Source organism: Tachypleus tridentatus, chromosome 10, assembly GCF_004210375.1.
Source record: "Tachypleus tridentatus isolate NWPU-2018 chromosome 10, ASM421037v1, whole genome shotgun sequence".
Lineage (NCBI taxonomy): Eukaryota > Metazoa > Arthropoda > Merostomata > Xiphosura > Limulidae > Tachypleus > Tachypleus tridentatus.
This window is the reverse complement of record NC_134834.1, coordinates 185,435,213-185,457,108: the sequence shown is the minus strand read 5'-3', so window position 1 is coordinate 185,457,108 and position 21,896 is coordinate 185,435,213. Positions and strand designations below refer to the sequence as shown.

At 33.9% G+C, this 21,896-nt stretch overlaps 1 protein-coding gene across 6 annotated transcripts in view; it reads right to left on the bottom strand.

The window, feature by feature from the left end:
- Nucleotides 1–21,896, bottom strand: part of LOC143231114 (uncharacterized) — a 78,416-nt gene that overhangs the window by 16,385 nt on the left and 40,135 nt on the right. For all 6 annotated transcript variants that reach the window (XM_076465719.1, XM_076465720.1, XM_076465721.1 and 3 more), the window contains 7 exons: nt 14,675–14,893; nt 7,259–8,496; nt 6,294–6,600; nt 5,057–5,212; nt 2,019–2,138; nt 795–959; nt 25–148 (listed from right to left, as the gene is read on the bottom strand). In XM_076465719.1, coding sequence (XP_076321834.1) covers nt 25–148; nt 795–959; nt 2,019–2,138; nt 5,057–5,212; nt 6,294–6,600; nt 7,259–8,496; nt 14,675–14,893 — 2,329 coding nt within the window. The remainder of the gene's footprint in view (nt 1–24; nt 149–794; nt 960–2,018; nt 2,139–5,056; nt 5,213–6,293; nt 6,601–7,258; nt 8,497–14,674; nt 14,894–21,896) is intronic.

Genomic DNA, 21,896 nt, shown 5'->3' with positions numbered 1-21,896 from the left:
ATACGTTGCTTATTGATTGATTACCTTCTAGTTTTTTAAGATCTACAACAGAAAGCACAGTACGACGACGATGACCGTTGGTATTCACTTGTTCTTGCACTTCATGCAGAGACTTTAGATATGTTCTGCAGGTGACCATCAGTTCTGCCTACAGTAGAGAGAGTATATTCAAACACTCAGGTAAACAAATAAGAAACTTCACACACACATTTTAGTTGTGTTTAGCCCAGCTTACAAATTCCAATTTTATTAAACAAAAAAAGAAACAGGCATAATATATTTGTTGAATGACAAACCGACCTGTACAAAGCATACTTGAGTATAACAAATACCAAACACAGGTTTTAACAAGTCAGGGGTGAGAAGTGAATAATTGTTTAATGATAATATTTTCACAAAACACTAACCTGTTCATGACATATTCACGTGGTCTAAAGCAAGTATGAATGGAAACAAAGTAAGCCTAAAAATGTTTACTTCCCAAATCTCTAGTTAAAAGTCTATTATGTTGTTCATTGGTTATATAATTCATTATGAAGTAGGCTTGTTTTATGATAGTAAATTATTACAAAGTTCATAAAAGTTATATGAGCTCTAAAAGTTCAACAACTTATCTGATTTTGATTTTTGTTATAAAAAATATTAACCAGACACTTCCTAAAGTCAAGTTACATTACAGTCACAACAAGACTTTTAAAAAGAGTTGCAAAAAAAAAAACACCTCTCTCTCTACATGTCCAACAACTTTAGTTATAACTAAAGCCATGGTAGACAGTTACATTGTAAATACTTACAAATTCTGCATCAAAGATGGAAACAGTATGGCTTTGGTAAAGCTTGGTGGAGAAGTGCAGAGCTCTTTCACTCTCTTCCAAAATGTAGTGAAAATCATCAACGTCTGAGTCCGACTCTACTTCTACTGGTAAACACCTGTCTAATGATGTCGTGTTATTGCATGCCTATAAAAATGTTGCAAGTTCCATAATCATTGACATAAAAGTCCTCTTGCATATTTTAAAGTTGAGGTACGTTTTCAGCTTTGTAATAACTATTGATAGGGGCTAAATTACATAAGATACATGCAAGATATATTACATTACATATGTTAATATACTATAATTTATTTCAGACAAGTCTCAGATTTATTACGTTACACACGTTACATATTACAATTTCAAATAGCCAAGAAATTTATGACATTTGCCCACAAGATTGATACACACAATAAACAAATAACAATACATTTTATAATAATGGTTTATATACAAGAGTTTCACAAACTCACAAACAATATTTAGCTTTCTATCTGGTCTGGAACTTAATATTTTATCAACATTTCAGATCCACAAGGCACAAATTACTTTTATGTTGATGCATAGATGTAGTGGGAATGCTAGATAGCTCTATTCTTGTTTGACCTAACATGGTTTACAAGCATACTTGTCACAGGGGAAGACAGACATTTAATATCCTCATAAAAATATTAATGTTCAAGGTTAATTCTATAAAGTTGAACGGTTTGTAATGTCCAAAACCTATAAGCATTCCTGGTCAAATCCTGTAGTTTTCGGATTAATAAGTGTTAATCACAATTACAGTTTCCAAAGCTTATAGTATACAGACTGTAGCTGACCAATAATAATATAAAATTGTCTCTTGGTGTGTCAGTCTATATAGTTTAAGGCAAGAGCCTTGAATGTTCAACAATGTTCGAATGCATGCTAGCCTTTTTGTAAAATGAATATTGTTGATTCTCGAGAATCTTCTACAAATTTAAAGAACAGGTGGGACTTGTGCAACACACATCCAACAAGATATTTCAAATGCATAAAACTAAAACAAACATAAGTATTAATATAAATGTATAACAGTAACTTCCTTACAGATATAATAATATATTGTTTCAATAAAAGACATTAGTTTCAATTATCATAAAGTTATCACTTCTCACAAGATCCAAAACTTTTGCTGATGTGATAATCTGACAACACGTGATTTTGGTCTACGAGTCTACTCACCATAGAGCTGTCTGACTGGCACCCTAAGAAAGCATGGTAATCCTCTCCATAATCCTCTAGTTTTCGAACAGCATCTTCTGCATTTGACTCCGAGTAGGGTTCACTCAAATAAGCGGGTTCCTATGTAAGTTGTAACCAGTTAGTTTATATAGAGGATAAACGAGAATTTTAAAAAGGTTAAAGAGTATGTGTTTGGGGACGAGGTAAAAAACCAACAAGTTGTTTCTAACAAGATTAAATAATCCTGTTTTCCCTCTAAAATCAGATACTTTATTAAAAGTATTAATAGAAGAAATTTCAGCTAGTTAGATTCATGTTACAATACTTTTTACCCTTAGCTACTATATAGATCTTTATACCTACAATTGCAGATGGTTTACATGTTCCATACTTATATATTGACATATAGTACAACTTTTTCTATGCACGTGTCTTGAATATGTCTAACTGGAAAAGTAATCTCTCTGATATTTAATATATCAGAAAAACCAACTGATATTCAAGAACTTTTAATACTATAGAGGTGTTTTCATAACAAAGAGTACAAACTATTTATAGCAATAAATTACTGGACATACTGTCATATCAGCTACATGTATAATTATTTTAACACACAAAATAATTGATAGAACAACTTCACTAAACATTTAAGCTTCAACCAAAAAAATGTATAATTGTTCAGAAAACTTCTACTACAAAGTAATCAATACCCTACTAGTTAGTACCTTCTGATATACAATATTTATTGTTCCAGTCACAGATTAATCAATACCCTACTAGGTAGTACCTCCTAATATACAATATTTATTGTTCCAGTCACAGAGTAATCAATACCCTACTAGTTAGTACCTCCTAATATACAATATTTATTGATCCAGTCAGAGAATAATCAATACCCTACTAGTTAGTACCTCCTAATATACAATATTTATTGTTCCAGTCACAGAGTAATCAATACCCTACTAGTTAGTACCTTCTGATATACAATATTTATTGTTCCAGTCACAGAGTAATCAATACCCTACTAGTTAGTACCTCCTAATATACAATATTTATTGTTCCAGTCACAGAGTAATCAATACCCTACTAGTTAGTACCTCCTAATATACAATATTTATTGTTCCAGTCACAGAATAATCAATACCCTACTAGTTAGTACCTCCTAATATACAATATTTTTGTTCCAGTCACAGAGTAGTCAATACCCTACTAGTTAGTACCTCCTAATATACAATATTTATTGTTCCAGTCACAGAGTAATCAATACCCTACTAAATAGTACCTCCTAATATACAATATTTATTGTTCCAGTCACAGAGTAATCAATACCCTACTAGTTAGTACCTCCTAATATACAATATTTATTGTTCCAGTCACAGAGTAATCAATACCCTACTAGTTAGTACCTCCTAATATACAATATTTATTGTTCCAGTCACAGAATAATCAATACCCTACTAGTTAGTACCTCCTAATATACAATATTTATTGTTCCAGTCACAGAGTAATCAATACCCTACTAGATAGTACCTCCTAATATACAATATTTATTGTTCCAGTCACAGAGTAATCAATACCCTACTAAATAGTACCTCCTAATATACAATATTTATTGTTCCAGTCACAGAGTAATCAATACCCTACTAGTTAGTACCTCCTAATATACAATATTTATTGTTCCAGTCACAGAGTAATCAATACCCTACTAGTTAGTACCTCCTAATATACAATATTTATTGTTCCAGTCACAGAGTAATCAATACCCTACTAGTTAGTACCTCCTAATATACAATATTTATTGTTCCAGTCACAGAGTAATCAATACCCTACTAGTTAGTACCTCCTAATATACAATATTTTTGTTCCAGTCACAGAGTAGTCAATACCCTACTAGTTAGTACCTCCTAATATACAATATTTATTGTTCCAGTCACAGAGTAATCAATACCCTACTAGATAGTACCTCCTAATATACAATATTTATTGTTCCAGTCACAGAGTAATCAATACCCTACTAAATAGTACCTCCTAATATACAATATTTATTGTTCCAGTCACAGAGTAATCAATACCCTACTAGTTAGTACCTCCTAATATACAATATTTATTGTTCCAGTCACAGAGTAATCAATACCCTACTAGTTAGTACCTCCTAATATACAATATTTATTGTTCCAGTCACAGAGTAATCAATACCCTACTAGTTAGTATCTCCTAATATACATTTTTTGTTCTGAGTTAGTTTCCTGTCAAGGGGTAATTGTGAGTTTACTAGTTATTGTCAAGTAATAAAATTATTATTTTACTGCTTACTGTCAAGTAGTAATTATTTTACTAGTTACTACTACAACCATTACTCTACTGTTGCTTACTTTATGTGATCTGTTTATTCAATATGAAATAATTGAAAGTTAATCCACATAAGACTTGATTGAAGCTAGTATTATGTCTTGTTAGAAACATTTCATACATTGAAAACCTCTTAGTTAACTAAATCTTATGTTATATTAGCACTCTAGAAGTATTCCTCACGTCATAACCCAGCTAATGGTATGCCCTCTCAGTTATATTCAATATGTTTTAATAGAATTTATATATCACTTAATCCAAGTTAACATAGCAGCTAGTAAATCTAAAAATGACCCCTTTGACCATAATCAAACTAGTGTTAAGCCCTTTTAGTTACATTCAAGAGATCTTCCACTTTACCTGACTCAAGCTAGTATTATTTCTTGAAGCTACATTCACCACAATTTATCAATAACGTAAAGCTAGCTCAGACTAATGTTGTGGTATGTTACATTTAGAATAGCAAAAATGTACCTCTTGTTTGATCTGATTTGATATTATATCCCCTAATGCCGAACATACCTGAAAGTTGGATCTGACTCAAGCTTGTGTTATATTACACTGAATAAATCTGAAAGTTATCCCACATCTGATCTGACTCAAGCCAGTTTTATATCTTATTACACTAAATATTGTACCTCATTTGATCTGACTTAAGCTAGTGTTAAATCCTATAACACTGAAGAAACCTGAAAGTTATCCCATGCTTGATCAGATTGAAACCCTTGTTCTTCTGTTGGCTTGACGGACCGTGTTACCTTGTCGCTGCCGTATTTTCCTGTAATCAACTCTTTGTTAACACCAAGAGAGATGTCACTTACGTTGATACCATGGGAATCATAAATCTGTGGATACATTTTACATTGTTAAAAATCAAAATTTTAATATTTCTAGCATAGAGTAAACCTTCTGTGACATGTCAATATTTCTGGCAGTAACAAAATTGTAGAAAATGTTCATATTTTCGGTATCCAGTAGACTTAGCAAAGATTTAACATTACATTAACACAATAAAAGATATTAACTTAAATCAAAATATGGAGAGAGATACTGAGAAAACTTTAACTAGATAAACTAATACAATAAAAGTTATAACCAAGTTATTTCTCTTCTGTTATGTTTTAATTATTTATAGGTCTACAATATGGTTATATTGAATATCTTCAAGTGCAGTTTGATAGCTACTGCAATTTACAATACTACATAGACATAACTAAATAGTTTAAAATGTTAAAAATTATTATTCAGATACTGCTATTCTTTAGTTAGTAGTAGCATCACAAGCATATTTTAACAGAAACATCTCTTGGTTATGATGAGTCATTCAATCTTATTCTTCACTAACTTGTTCCAGGCTTGTGAATCACACTGCTTTAAGAAGAGTATATTCTGATACGTCAGTAAAAACTTGTTTTTATGAATTTTGAGTTTTCCAACACCAGTTAAACCTTTCAATTATTCTCAGTTGACTACTACTTGTCTCCTAGTGACAGCAAAAGTTTAAGTTAATCTACCAGTTTAATAAATTATTCCATTGACTTTAGAAATGTTAATTGTATTTCACTCTTTGTTTCACTCAGAGCTATTTATACTGACCACCACAAAAGTAATTGTTGAACATTTCTGTCATGCTAAGAGACACTCAACAATAACATATGGTAAATCTACATTTTTATTTATGTCCCCCGTGCACAGCTTTTCAAATGGGAGACAGACAACTGCTTGAATGTACACCATGGTTTGTAACATGTACAAGAAGTAACTAATATTTAATATTTTACTTCATTATATAAATTGTTATTGATATTAAATAATAACTGAATCTATCACTAGGCTCTCTATATATGTTTCACTTGAAATGATTTTCTTGAAAATTCTTAAATATGAAGTACAAAATATATTACAAGTAAAGATGTTTTGGTCTACCTGGTTTAACTTGAAGACTGAAGATGCACTACCAGATTTAGGAGACCTGGACTTCCTGGAGGAGCGTGAAGCTCGTTTCCAACAGCGTGAAGAATTCTTGCCCCGTTTAGGACTACTTTCACAGCTATAACCTCTCTGAGCTTCATCAAAACAGCATATACATCCTGAACTAAAAGATGTATTCTTAGAACTAGGTGAGAAAGAACTGGACCCCGAGTCTGACTGTTGGACAACAGAGGAATAACTGCCTTGACTATACTGCCTATTTATTTTTCTAATTGGCAGTGTGTTGACCTGGACTTTAGTTCTACAAAACAAATGATACTGGGTGACCTTCCCATCCAAAATAATTTTCATAGCATAAATAAACAAAATTAATTTTAGGTACTATTTTCTAACTTCAAGTCCCAATTTCTCTCACTTTTATTAGAGATAAGACTACAGACTATGACATAAAGTCATCTAATTAAATAAGGGACATGTTCCAATGGAGGAAGAACACTATTCCTTAATTCTAGTTATGTGAACCTTGTTTTAATCAAACCATTTTTATTTATTCTAAGTTAAAATAGAACAGTGTTTTTTCAATTTTGTCCAGTTTCCTAACAACTTTTCACCTTTTAAAAGTACATAAAAATAATTATTAAATTCAATTTTATTGTAAGAATACTGTGTGAAAAATAGAGAGTCAAAACCAGGTTCAAAGGAAAAAAAATCCTAGGAACTAGAGTTCTCTCCTTGTCGATCAAACCATACCAACCATTCTGAGATACTGGTTATGCTATGTTTACTAAGAATAAAGGTTTCATCTTAGTGTATTACAAATTATGATAGTAAATTGTTATTTAAACCAGACACACACTATTCCTGGAAACTCCTTTTCATGTTAAATTATTTATAATAACTCTGCAGTTAAATGTTTCACTTGTTCTTTTAGACCAAATGTTAAAAATCATATAACTCACTTTAAATGTTTCCTTGTCTGAACAGGTGAGGATGTCACATTAGTTGTTCTATCATATGTAATTTTAGGTGAAAATGATGAAAAGTTCCATGAATTATGCTGGTCATACTCTACTCCATTACATGGGGGATATTCAGCAGACTGCATCTTACTCCTGGCAACTTTAGGTGACAAATCTGTACCCACTGTGTGGTTTTTATATTCAATGAGCTCCTCCACCTTTGCTGGTACCACGGTTTCAACACTTCCCGTACCTGATCGACTTAGATCCAAGCTACAATTCATTTCATTTGATTCAAATGAGTCTTCACATTCAGAATCATTTGTGGTACATTCTCCACTTGCATCACAAGAACTTTCAACTGCCTCTGATACAACTCCTAAACCTTCTTTGAATTCACATTGCTGCAGCCATGCATGGATATTTGCAGACTTGTTATTTGTACCAGATGATCCTCTGACCAAACCCTCAGCTTCTATTACCAGCTGCCTGACAGCATCACTATTATTTCGTGGGCTGGATGTCACTGCAGGTAAAGAGAAAATCTCCAGTTCAGGCATGATCTGAAAAGAGCTATTAGTGTCTAAATGACTACTGCTTAAGGCTGAAGAGTTCATCTCCATTTCTTCCGAGAGAAAACAGTCATTATTAACTTCCTGGACATGCCATGTTGAATGTTTTTGGTTATCTCTTATTTCTTGTTTTTGGAAATAGGGAAATTGCTCCAGAGTTTTGTTTTGGAGCAAAGTGATTTCAGATAACAATGTACGAGTGGTGTTACTGTGATGCCCTCTGAAGTGGCCAAAAGTTTCAATGGGTGAAGGCAAGAGAGAATGATGACATGCCTGATCTGATTTTGACTTCTCTTTAGGAACAGGACTATAACTGTAAATCCTAATGAAGTCTTGTCTCTCATCATTGGATAAGTGTGTAGAGCTCTCACTGGAGTAACCAACATCTTGTACAATTTCAAAGTGATTAAAGCTCCCACCACACATTGACTTCAATTCTGGAATCCCTGTACACCCCACCATGACACCTTTATCATTATTCAAAGAACCATCCAAATTTTCATCACTTTCCTCTGGACATTTAAACTCACTGTTGACTGACTCATTTTCCATGGTCAAGAGTGGCTGGAATAACCATTCATCCCTATCAGAAGCTAGTCTTGGATACTTGGTAAGTGGCTCTTCATCAATATTTAGTGATATTGGAACATCACTTGACACAAAACCCTATAAATAAATCAGGTAACTTAATGGAAAAAACAAGTTACAAACTATTGCTATTGTTATAATGCAAATTACATAACACAAAAACAGAATTATTGAGGAAAACATTAATCATCCTAAACTTAACTAATAATTACTTTGCAAATATTGTAATTCTAAAAAAAACAACACAAAATTAACAAATTTAACACTTAATGTTTAAGGTGATTAACTTCAGTAACAAATCCAAGATACCAGATAATAAAGAGAAAATATGAACGAACATACTATATTAAAGGCTGAAATCATGATAACGGAAATTAACACTGCAGAAGAAATATTTTTAAATATAATACGAATAAATAGATTTGACTGAACAAGTTTGGTCTTATTACAATAAAACCAATATAAGCTGGTTTTATTTTACTATTGTCAACACATCCAGCCTTACCTTAAATAAATTTATTCCACATAGCGTTCACCTGAATTTTCTCCTTTATTAAAACCACCTAAACCTGATCTAAGACTTTAATAAGAGGTTTTTCTAATGAGAACACGATCCTTGGTGGGGATTTGTATAGTGCTAGCCTTGATCGGTAAACCTCCTGTATACACATATGGGAAACAACTTTTTGTTTTGTACTGTACAACTTTACAAGGCACTTGTCATTCTTTATATTAATTTTACACACAAAACAAACAGCGCAACACTTCTGTAAACATTCACAGTGATTTACTTACGCTCAATTTTAGGCCATAAAGCTAAAATCAGTTCATATTTATATATTTGATACCTACAATATTTTGGGGCTATTCAAAGTGTTATTTTGAAAGCAACAACACGGATGGTCAAACAATTACACATCAAACCTAATATACATTATCAGTTTCACCACTTGTTACTTAGTTATACCAGTTACTGGGAATTCCAACATTCACCGACAGAAAGATGTAACAAGGTTACACTTGACACGATGTAAAAACAAACTTAAATCACTATCTAATGAGAAAGTAACGTAAATATTGTAAGTTGTAATTGTATATAAATCTATCTTTGGTAAATCATTCTAAAACCCATGATTGAAAGTAAAAAAGATACATCAACCACGATATATATCTATTACCAACGACGCATTTCGTTAACACCAGAAACAATCAGGCTAGGAATAACACAACATGTATATTGACGGTTTAGGTGCTACATACGTTACCAAATTTGAAGAACAAATTTTAGGGTATAAATATGATTACTAAAGTTCATTATAATTATTTTCAAAATTATAAAAGTCATTTCTAAATTAGATCTAAAGATAAGAATTAACAACACAAAATGTATTTAGTATTTAAGTATTAATTTTATTTTGAATTAATTTTACCATCCTTCACAAGAACTAACACCTCTTATTTTAGATTTATTTTACTTTATCGTTGCTGAGAGTTGCTACATGCTGGATACAACAGCTGCGCCTGCGCGAATACACATGCTCCTTATTAAACGGGTTCTATTTTGTGACGCTTGCAACTACAGCTATATAATATTTAATTGAAGTGTATTATCAGCTATCTCATCACAAAGGTCACGTAGCCACCTAGAGGCAACATTAAACATTACAGAATCTATCCTTAATATTGTTGCGAGTCATTCTTCTTATCGCAGAAAATATAAGTACACAGATTACGTAATGTAAATAACAATGTATTTTTAAATACATAAGTGGTGCAATTCTTGGTATTATTACTGGTGAAGTAAGAACTTAGAAAAATGTTATAAACCGATGCTTTTCAAACATCTTTGTTTATAATCGTTTCCTTTCCGCAATTACATAACCTTTCAAATGCACCACTTAAAAAAGAGACAAAACCTATCGCAATAGCCAAAAACAAATTGTATTTTATTTTACAAATAATAAAAAAACATTATGTGCTGAAACATGTTATATCCATAAGTAGGGTTTTCAAAACACAATCTATACCTGTCCAGGTCTAATATTTTGTGTTGTATAGGCCTATACGACTTTACGATATATATAAATATCCTTCAATACTTTTCATTGTTTTTGAAATGCAAAGAATAAAACAATTTAAAGTTAATAACAACAATATAATTTAAGGTGTTTACCTACAAACCCTAAAAGAAATTTAAATCAATTGCAATTTTAATGACATTTTTGTTCACATTAATTTATGCGCCTTGTGTGTATTCTAACCAAAAACAGTCATTGGTCCATATGCAATTTAGTAGATAATGTTCGGAAAAGGGTTTACAAGCCGACCAGATACACCCCTAACGGTAGTTCTAAAAAATATCTTAATTTTTTTATATACATTCCGTGTTCCTAATGTACTGTCGGTTGAGAATCACCACGTTAAATTAAACAGTATTTTCCATTCTTGAGATCCAATATTACATTTTTTTTGTTACATTATTAGACAACGAAACAACATGTTGACAGGAACGGAACATTTATTCCAGTTTAATTCCAAAGACCAGACGGGAAATGCAGTCAGCATTTCTTACTTTACCCTCTTCCCCCTTTAAAGGGGTCCCAATTTGTGAACGTAATTTGTTTTCGAATTTCGCACAAAGCTACTCGAGGGCTATCTGTGCTAGCCGTCCCTAATTTAGCAGTGTAAGACTAGAGGGAAGGTAGCTAGTAATCACCACCCACCGCCAACTCTTGGGCTACTCTTTTACCAACGAATAGTGGGATTGACCGTCACATTATAACGCCCCCACGGCTGAAAGGGCGAACATGTTTGGCGCGATGGGGATGCGAACCCGCGACCCTTAGATTACGAGTCGCACGCCTTAACACGCTTGGCCATGCCGGGCCTTGTGAACGTAATTGTTTGGATGTTTGGAATTAAGCACAAAACTACACAACGGGCTATCTGTATTCTGCTCAGCATGGATATCGAAACTCGGTTTCTAGCGTGGTAAGTCTGCAGACATACCGCTATGCCACTGGGGGCTTGTGAATGAAGTAAATCCTAAATCAGACTTACATCTTTAAATCATCATATTAAGTACTTTCTATACTTAGAAGTAATAAAAATATACCTGTCTGTACAAAGTATTTACGTTCATTACCAACCATTTATTGCAAAATACAAAGCGCCCATCAAGTGGGCGTTTCTGACTCCTCAATTTTCCCACCAATAATTATTATTTACAATCGTCGAAATTATCGTGGCAATCAGATAAAACTGCGATGCCCTTCTTGTCTTTAACTTGTATTGATGTATTTGAGAGTACAAGGAAAGTTCACGGGTAATAAATAAGAAACAAAGCAGCCAGCCACCTTGTTTGTTTGTTTTAAATCTATCTTAAGGGGCCGCTTCAATTAAACACTAAATATTTAAAAAGGGTCGCTATCATGTTAAATAAAAATAAGCCAACTGAATCGTTTGAAGAAGGTTGATAAAAACCGACTTCAACTGCTTAGAATACTTACGAAATCGTCGGTAAAAGAATAGCCAAAATGTTGGCGGTGGGTCGTGTTGACCAGCTTCCTTCCCACTTGCGTAGCTTTGCGCGAAATTCAAAACAAACTTACGAAAACTGGTGCTTTAATAGATTTTCCACAGAGGCACCACCTTCCTTCACTTGAGATATGGTTACTTCGTCAGGTTTACTTTTGTTCCTATGTAATTAGGACCCACGAGAACACAAAACCCTGATGTTAGCTTCAAGCGGTTCCCCACACGAGTGTCACGACATTGACTAACAATAAGGCTGATTTAAAACTTCATACATCCTGTTAAAAAAAAATACCCTTCAAAACTCGACCCCTGAAAGGCCATACTGACTTATGCTACAGCGCTTCTGTTAACAAATCTATACCATCATAATAAATATAAAGACGCTGGCTGCACCGCGTTGCAACACGAACGTTTATTGTGTAAGAATAGGAATACATTAAGATAAGCAAAAAACAAACCTCACTATTGTGGGTAGTATTTGTTAAACTTTCCCGGGGAAAGCTACTCGAGTAGTAGGTAGTAATAAAAACTGTGCAATTAATTTTATTTGGTATCCTGGAGACGTGTGGCGGTTCAACAACAGACACTCTAAATTCACAAAATGAAGGACCAATAAGAATAATTCTATTTCATATCCTTTGGCGATTCAACAATACCTTCATATATAAACATATAAAGCACTCTGCTTATTCAAGACAAGGACGTGTCTCCTTACCCTATAGAAGTATTACCAATAAAACAGCTTGCTGATTCGTGTACGTGACAGAGAGCGTGGTGTGACTGGCTTGTTTCACTCATGAACTAGCTATAAAACCACTAAATAGTAGTATAAACAAGGTAAGGGCATAAACCTGCACTTTTGAAGTCTTGCTACGTAAACCATACATGTATATATTGTAACGCTGTTTGGTTTAACTCAGAGTAATTGGTTGTTAAGTAGAATAAATTAATTTACGCACTTCATGAGTTATACAGGGTGTTCGGAAAGTCACTGTGCACTTATATATTTATTAACAGACAAAACTGCACAGTGACTTTCCGAACACCCTGTACAATATATATGGATTAAATACCACTCTTGTAAAAGTAATTAACCAATGTAAACATAGGAATGGAAGTTAGACACATAACTCTTTATTCGAAGTTGGTTGCTTCAGTCTTTTGGGAAGTTCAGCCATTTTAACCATTCGTACTACAATACAGTAGTGTGTTGTCTGTCACACAGTCAGTCGATCCCAAAATGACGTCACATAAGGCACGCTCAACATTTTCAATCTGTACTGCTGTGACGTCGATAAATCGTGCGCATGCCATGAATCACGAGAAGAATTACACACATACTGTATGACATACGAACTTGTTACTTATCTTAATTTTGGTTTTATTTATTCTTGAAAAGGAACGGTTTCAGAGACCCTGTGGAAATACATCCAGTATGTACTATCTTATTTGTTCTTACCACCCTGAGTTTCTACTACTGTTGAAAGTAATAACCTATTACAAAAACATCACAAATAAGAAACAAAAAAACTTATCTGGAAAAACTTCGTCGCACTCTATATAAAATCGGGTTGAAAAACAACTGGTTTGGAATTCCATAAACTACGTAAAGAATAGGTCATCGAATCTTATAACAGACCAATGACTGTAATCGTTACAAGTACAGTAAAATTATGACAAAACTATTTTTCTTCCCCTAATTGCTAAACAGAAGATGATGTTTGGTTTGTCGTTACGCTTTCTAACAGTTCGAGTTTTAAATTCTTCATTGCTGTCCCATATCTTACAAAACTGGTGATTCCAGCAATGTTGTTATTTGTTTACAGCGTTACAAAAATATCAGGTCATTTTTACTGTGAAAATTTTGGGTAAGAAAAAACAAACAATAAACAAACTCGTGTAAAATTGCGATGTTAATCATCAAGCAACAATAAATACTTATTTATGCATTTACCGAGTTGTTTTTATCGGTTCGAATGTCGCCCTTTAGATACGTTTCAGAAACTGAAATTTCCTGTCAGATTACAGACGGTAACTTTTAATTCACAAATTTAAGTATCAGTGTTAACTGTTCGAACCCAGTAAGGCTGTCGGATAGCTACTTTAAAATCTACCACCAAATCCATCAACTTAAAAGAGAAACAGGCTGAAGAAATTGGATTTACTTATAACTCCTACAAGTTTTCCTGATAAAAAAAACAAATTGGAAATTTTACCTTTTAGGAAAACAAAACTGTACTTTAAGTATCAATAAGTTTTGTTTTGTTTTCTAAGCAATCGAGAAAACTACGAAGATATCCCATGGATATAATGAAAGTTTCAGCGAAATCATTTAACATTTTTTCAAGATCTTTTAGTTACTGTAATATCTGCTGATAACATAATATGTGACGTAACTGTTACACGTGAAACTTCACTTTATAAAAACCATCCACGATTTTTTAAACATATAATTTAGTGGGAAACTGAGTCACCAAAACTGTTGTTTGATACACTTCATTTGTATTTAGATGGTTCAAAAGATTGTACATTTGGTGACGTAGTCTCTGTTTGAACAAATATTTATCACTGAAGTGACCTCTGATTTAACCATTAAGATATAGTTTTTTATATTCAACTGTACACGTCTGTCACTACAGACGTTTCTACTCAGTAACATAAGTTTTTACCACTACTTTCAAATTCGAACTAAAATAATTACAATCACACGAAAACTTACAGATTTATACTTGTCAATCAGTTCTTCTAAGACACATTGCCACTCCAAGGATCGCAGCCACAAGGCGTGCCACCGACGTTCTAAAGTTGCGGCCACTCTCCGGACTCGTTGACCATCCCAGACTAACACTCCCTCTGACGACCCTGCACCCAGCCTTTCACAGAGTTTCTGTATCGAAGACACATACTTTCCTCGAGATTCAATTTCTTTCTGCACAACCTAAGGAGTGTATGAATATACATCATACAATTTAAAATACGGACCACAGTATTACTTGTTTAGCACAAATAACAAAACTAAACACTGCCACAAAAGACAGAAACCTCGCGCGAGAGGTCATCTACTTAAGAAAAAAACAAAAAGTATTTTGATCCAGTAATAAGTAAGACTGTGTGACTGTTTTCAGTGCCAGCATTAATCAGGATCCAGTCTGTATTACTGTTAAACCAGATAGACTATGAATGAAAGGAGATCTCTAATCTGAGCTTCGATGCACTGTACATGTATCCAGCCAATTTTATAGTTAACATGGAGTTACTACTAACCAGAACACTTTCTATAGAAGGACATTTCCAGTGTTATTCAGTGTTAAACTGGGGACACACTAAACACGAAAACATGTCTCCAGTGTTATTCAGTGTGAAACTGGAGACACAGTGTATATAAATTAATCTTTAGAGTCAAACCCTATACCTGGAAAAACAACACCTGTTAATTTCTGTGTTGAACCTTTCGTATGAAAATCTCGTCACAGTCTGTTATGAAGCGAACCTCTACTAAACACTCGAGTTACTTCAAACACCTACCTTGTAGTCATGACATAAGCAAGGTAAATCACGTGACTATACACACGAGAAAATACCCGAATTAATATATCATTCAGTTATAGTTTCAAAACTAAAACCTGTATAACTAAGAGAAATGTGTGAACTGTCTCACAAAGGAATGGAACGTTTCTAAAACTTGCTTACAACAAACAACAAAGTAACTTTATAACACTAATAATAAAACATTTCCACACCCGCAGTCGTCAACCTATGCAGAACATGTTGCGTTAAATAAAAAGCTGAACTTAACATATATAATAACAACCAGAACAACAACTACTGCATCAAATACAAAGAAACCTCCAGTAGACTGTTAAAAGTTTTTTCAATTTGTAGATCAAAAGTAGTAACATGAAACTGATATAATTACATTAGAAGAGAACGAGTTGAAGCTAGATTTGAAGCGAGTTAAGCCTAATTTGTGTTGGTTCACATGATTTTCTTAGCACAAAGCTATACTGAAGTTTATCTGTTATCTATCTACTGGGGGAGGGGTAGAACCTTGGATTTTAGCTTTGTGATAATAGTTTGGAGGTGGACTGAATGGGTAACGAAGAAAACTATTACAAATTAACAGTATCAATATCATAATAGCAAGTGCAATCTAGTTTTAAAGTGAGTTAAGCCTACATCGCTTTTTTCATGTACAAACTCTTAGCTCATAGCCCCGTCATCTCTTGACCGATTTGAGATATAATTACAGTTTTGTACTCAGGAGGTCAAACCATTTCAACAGATGTTTTGACCACACTCAAGATCTCATAGATTAATTCACTCTAATCCTGCCTAAAATAATTTCTATTTGAGAGTAGTCTGGTAAAGATCCTGACGACGATTAAAATCGAATCAGGTATACATGAGCGCCACGCTTGTTATTACTGACGCAAAACAATTTAGTTAATTAAAATAAAAGTCTCGCAGATTAATTTATTCTAATCCTGCTAAAAGCATTTCAAGTGCCACGGCTACTGAGGGTTCCTTCTTGTTAAATGCTACGTAGTTGATATGCGCCACTAGAATACACGTTTTGTCAATGAAAAATTGAGCATGTGGTAACAGAAATTCACAAAGTGCTTTTTATGTAACAACCAGAATAGAACAATGAACAATTTTGTGGCTGTGCACGTTATTTTTATCGTTACGAAGTAAAACGACACCTTTCAATACTCGAGTTTATCTCATAGTTGATAAAACACAACGAATAGGCCAAACAAAACAAACATGGATGTTTGTGTTACAACGCATATCGAAAGACGAGTTGATTTACTTTGTGGAATGAATATATATTATACACATATATATATATATATTCATCTTGTTTCCTTCTTTCTGGGTTACTGTAGGTCAGTTAGTTATACCCATGCGCAATGAAGCCAACAAACAGCAGATGCTTACGTCACACAAGGCAATCGTCTATGTTCTTATTTCGTTATTACTTCTACAAATATTTATAGAAGTCGATAACAGTTGTACTTAAACTCACCCAAGTCGGGAAGTCCGAGCTTTCTCTCGGATCAAACGTGGCCTTTTGTTCTGAGTGCCCGACCTGTGAATTCGATAATTCAAGGTTCGCTGCCCGTATATACGTTTAAAATTAGGGGGTGGTTTAGAGAGACTTGTTTAATTTTGCATGAGAAGGCTATAAACAACGCCCTGTTGCTTTCAGTACAAAACAAGCCTTCAATATTTCAATGTAATCTTCTACACAAGCGTTGGAGAAACGGAGATCTAGCTGACATCTCAACAAAAAATTGTCTACGTTGACGTGTGATTAACAATTCGTTGAATCAGAAAAGGTTTGGTTTGAGTTGTTTTGAATTATGCGCAAAACTACACGAGGGCTATCTGCGCTAGCCGTTCCTAATTTAGCAGTGTAAGACTAGAGGGAAAACAGCTAGTCATCAACCCTCACCGCTAACTCTTGGGTTACTCTTTTATCAATGAATAGTAGGATTGATCGTTACTTATAACGCCCACACGACTGAAATGGCGAGCACGTTTGGTTTAATGGGGATTCGAACACGCGACCCTCAGATTACGAGTCAAGTGTCTTAACCACCTACCTGCCCATGATTCTACATAGTTTAACAAATTGCGTTGTTTTTACGTTAAATTTTCCCAACCATAAAGTAAAATCCTGTCAAGAACATTCATCCCAGGTCATAGAACCGAACATCAAAAATGTTCTAAAGGTTGAATTTTTTTGTCCAAACATTTATCAACAAGAGAGAAGTTCACGTGAAGTTAGCAGGAACTATCCTTGATTAGCCCGCATTGCGAAAGCCTTGTTTCTAATATTTTCATCCAGATTAGCTGTAGTTTTGGTGCGCATTAACACAAAGCCGAATTTCCAGTTTTTCCAACTACACATTTCTGAGTAATTTCATGATTCAAACAGGTCACCCAACTCCCTGTTAAGTTACACATGGCTACACAGAATGCAAACGTGACGTCAACATCCTCTTGTACATGGTGATGGAGACTGAATCAGAATTATTGTTTTTTTAACTAAACTCCGATAACTTTACAAGCGAAGATTTCAATTATCCATAATTATTCACACATCCTTTTATCTTCATATCCGAAACAAAAATAATAGACACACGTAACCACTTTGTTCACACTATCAACTCTGTGTATAAAGACAAGGGAGTGATAGTACTTTATGCGTTTAACTTGACCATTCTTCTAACAATACGAGATCACTGAACATTAAAAAGTTTCTAGATATTCACAGATAGAGAAACAAAAAATATCGGTGGTTAGAACCGATTACATCTCGCCTCCTTATGGCCTTTGTTTTCATTTTTAGTAAACCCCACCTCAAGGCTAGGTTCTTTATTCTATCTTCTAACAATCCACACAATCAGGAATTTTATTATGCCTTCTAATAACCTCCCTATAGTTAGGTATTTTACTGTGTCTCCTAATACCCCCCTAAATTTTGTTTGATCCCTAATAACCCCCTATATTTACATATTTATTAACTATTGTTTAATGTAATATAAGCATACAAAAAGATTAGTGTATTTGTAACACGAACACAACAGTTTTGTGACGTCAAAAGTAAATACCTTTACACGTGACATTTCAGGTTTTTTTTTACAAATAACAGTCTGGAATCAGGATCTGTACTTGACTCTTGAAAGCTACACTCCTGATTGGCTACTGACAGAAAAGTAACCAAATCGCTAGGCGTCGCGTTACGTATACAAGGAGAAAAATATACAAATAATCACAATACAGTTGATGATATAGTGCAGGAACCTGAACACAAACGTTTGTTTCCATGGAGAAAGAATTGTTTATGCTGTAAGGAAGAAAGGAAGACTTTTTTTTTTTTTTTAAGCCATAAGACGCTGGCAGAATAAGGAAGGGAAAATTCGGAACTAATCGAGCATACGTAACATTCACGCGCAGTTACTGTGTAGCAGAATCAATTTCAAAACTATTTACGCAACGAACCACAATCGTGTTTTTCAAATAGTGAATAACAGTCAATAATATATCTACATGAAAGAAGAACAGATGCAACCGAATTTTTACTTTTTTACGTGTGAACGCTATACTGAAATAGCTTAACAAGACTTTGTAAACGCACATTTACCGTTGTCAGTTTTGTTGAAATTGCTTATAGTTTCGTATACTTACTATATTAATTACGATACGGCCGAAAAATATCTGGTAACAATTTATGAATTCTAACTTCCTCTGTATTCATTTAATCTTCTGCTGCATGTATTATCATAATACGGTCGGGTAAAATGTTTTAAGTTTCTTACTTAAATATATCCACGTTGCACAAAAACGTTTTTTGCGAAATTTATTTTAGTAACTTACAAATTGGTAAGCCACCTAGATTTAAGGCTCTTGTACGTGTGTTAAAATAACAAAGACTTGTTACTCGCACGTTACAACGTGAAATACAGGGTTATTTATTGTTTTTACATTAATAACAATGACATACGGTAAGTTTTATTTACACTTAAAGCCCTGTGACGTAGCATTGGAATTTTAGCTGGAGAGTCGAGTTCGAATTTGTGTGATACCAAAAAAGTATCCCAACCCACTTACTCATTCAACCTGTTACCGTGGATATTAGGGTACTACTAATCGATCGCTTCTTCTCTGGCCAGTAGTTTAAAAATTAGTGACAGTGGCAGATAAACTTAGTAGATTTGTCACATATACAAATAACCAAAACAAGAAACTATTTGTTAGATTTCACGCAAATCTGCACGACAGCTATTGAGACATGTCATCTTAAGTTTAGATGATAACATTAGAGACAAGTTAACACCACCTATTACCAACTCTTTTCAGATCAAATAGTGAGATCTGCTTACTCTCATAATGCACCAATGATCTCAAAGTGCTGAGCGCACTCTTCTGGAGGAACTGGACTCGAACCATGGACCATAATATGTCAACAGTTTGATACGCTAGTTACTAGGTTTGTAACAAGTATAAGAACCTACGTTAATACGTATCTAGAAATGAAAGTATTCAAGATAATAATTGTTAGGGTATTTCGAAACTGAAAAATTATACATTTCCTAGTTACGTAAGTTTTTTCGTTAAAAACATAATCGTTACAGACACTTGAGGGCTGTTTTAATTATGTACGTGCTGAGGATGTTACCAACAGCCACCATTTCTCAGTTCTTGACCAGGTAGTATGGCACTGACCATAAATTCTAACAAACTTTAATTTGAGCTATAGCATTAATACTCAGTTTCCGCCTGTCCTCAAAATGCGCGCGCACCTTACTACCTGCATGCGCATGCATTTAATTTCAACGGAATATAACCAGAAGGAAGATGGAAGTATACTTTAGTGGAAAATATATCAAAGTTTTTAAAAAAATCTAAAGTTGGGTCGTAGAATAACACTATAAACTCATTTTCTGATAGTATTATGGAAGGTAAAGTTTAGCCCTAATTAAACTAAATCAAAAAACGTACACAAGTTACAGTGTTGATCTCTTTCTTCCTCTCAAATATAGGCCATATTCTTTGATAATTGTTCTAATGTTATGCATAAGACATGTAGACTCGTGGATTTAAGTATCTACAATCACAATTCCTCTATTATTATAGAAATTTTGCAGTTATAAAAGCACTGTTGAAATTAAGATACTAAGTTAATCGCAAATATTTTGCGAGTTTCTGATACTTCTAATACATTATCAATTACTTTATATCTATTATCTTTACGATAAATACTTTAATTTTTCAATGCCAGGTTTCCCCTGTAAATTCGACAATTTTAATATCAAACACGACACCTCAATCTTTTCACATGTTCCTCCACGCAGTCACGCCTTTCCTGTCTGAACCATTCATTGCTATGGTCAGTGTTCTCTGTTTAATGACTTCGATTGTACTGACCAATCCGCCATTTCTTTACATCTTGACGTACTCAATACCCCAATAACCTCACTGGCCCATGACTTACAAATAAACGTGGTACTACTGATTTTCATTAAAATTATTTTGTCAACGAACATGGTGATATAACACAGAAAAAAATATTCCCAAATCTATGATTAAAGACTTTGATTGGTTCATTTCAAGACATCGCAAAACGTGGTACGTTACACAAGAGATTAGTTCATTCCAAATGGAACAAAACAGTGAAATTAAGAATAATGGGACCTCGTGACGACTGATTACAGAAGTACCACTTTAGTCAAGAACATCAGGTAAAATGTACGCATATACAATATCAAACCGGAAAGTACTTATTACGTTGAAAAAGTAAACAACTGGTTTTCAAAACCTATATCTGGTGTATAAAGATTAGACTTTTTTTACACAGATTTCAAGGAAACATATTTATTACAAATCTACAGAACCGCATGTTTTGGTAGCTGCTTTCAACTTGGATAGTTGCTTATGGACATGAAGGTTAAACAGACAGGTGAGAGAACTACATGCTCATCAGCGTTTCGGAGCTATCCACAAACACCCTACTCTTCTGTTAGAGTAACCACGAAAATTGATGGTGGTAGCGGGAAGTTGGTAGATAGATGAATGTCTCCCAGAAAACGGATCCTAAATAAGAAGGGGTACGTATGATCTTTGGGTTCTTTGACCTGGCGGTCTAGAGCTGAAATACTAGAGCATATCGTGACTCGTTCGTTAGACCTCAGTACACCCACTTCGACTTTCTATCTTTTGTGTCACATTCATTGAAAATAAAGACAAACAGTAGTTGTTCTCACAAATAACGTACACAAAAACGCAGACGATACAGAAAAAAATGAGTAATCGTTAAAACGTCCGCTTTATATCAGATTACAGTCAAAAGTCAGAGATTACTGGATGAAAAAATTACATGACATTCTTTTAAAAACGTTTCAAGAGCACTAACAATCTTTGACGAGTTGACT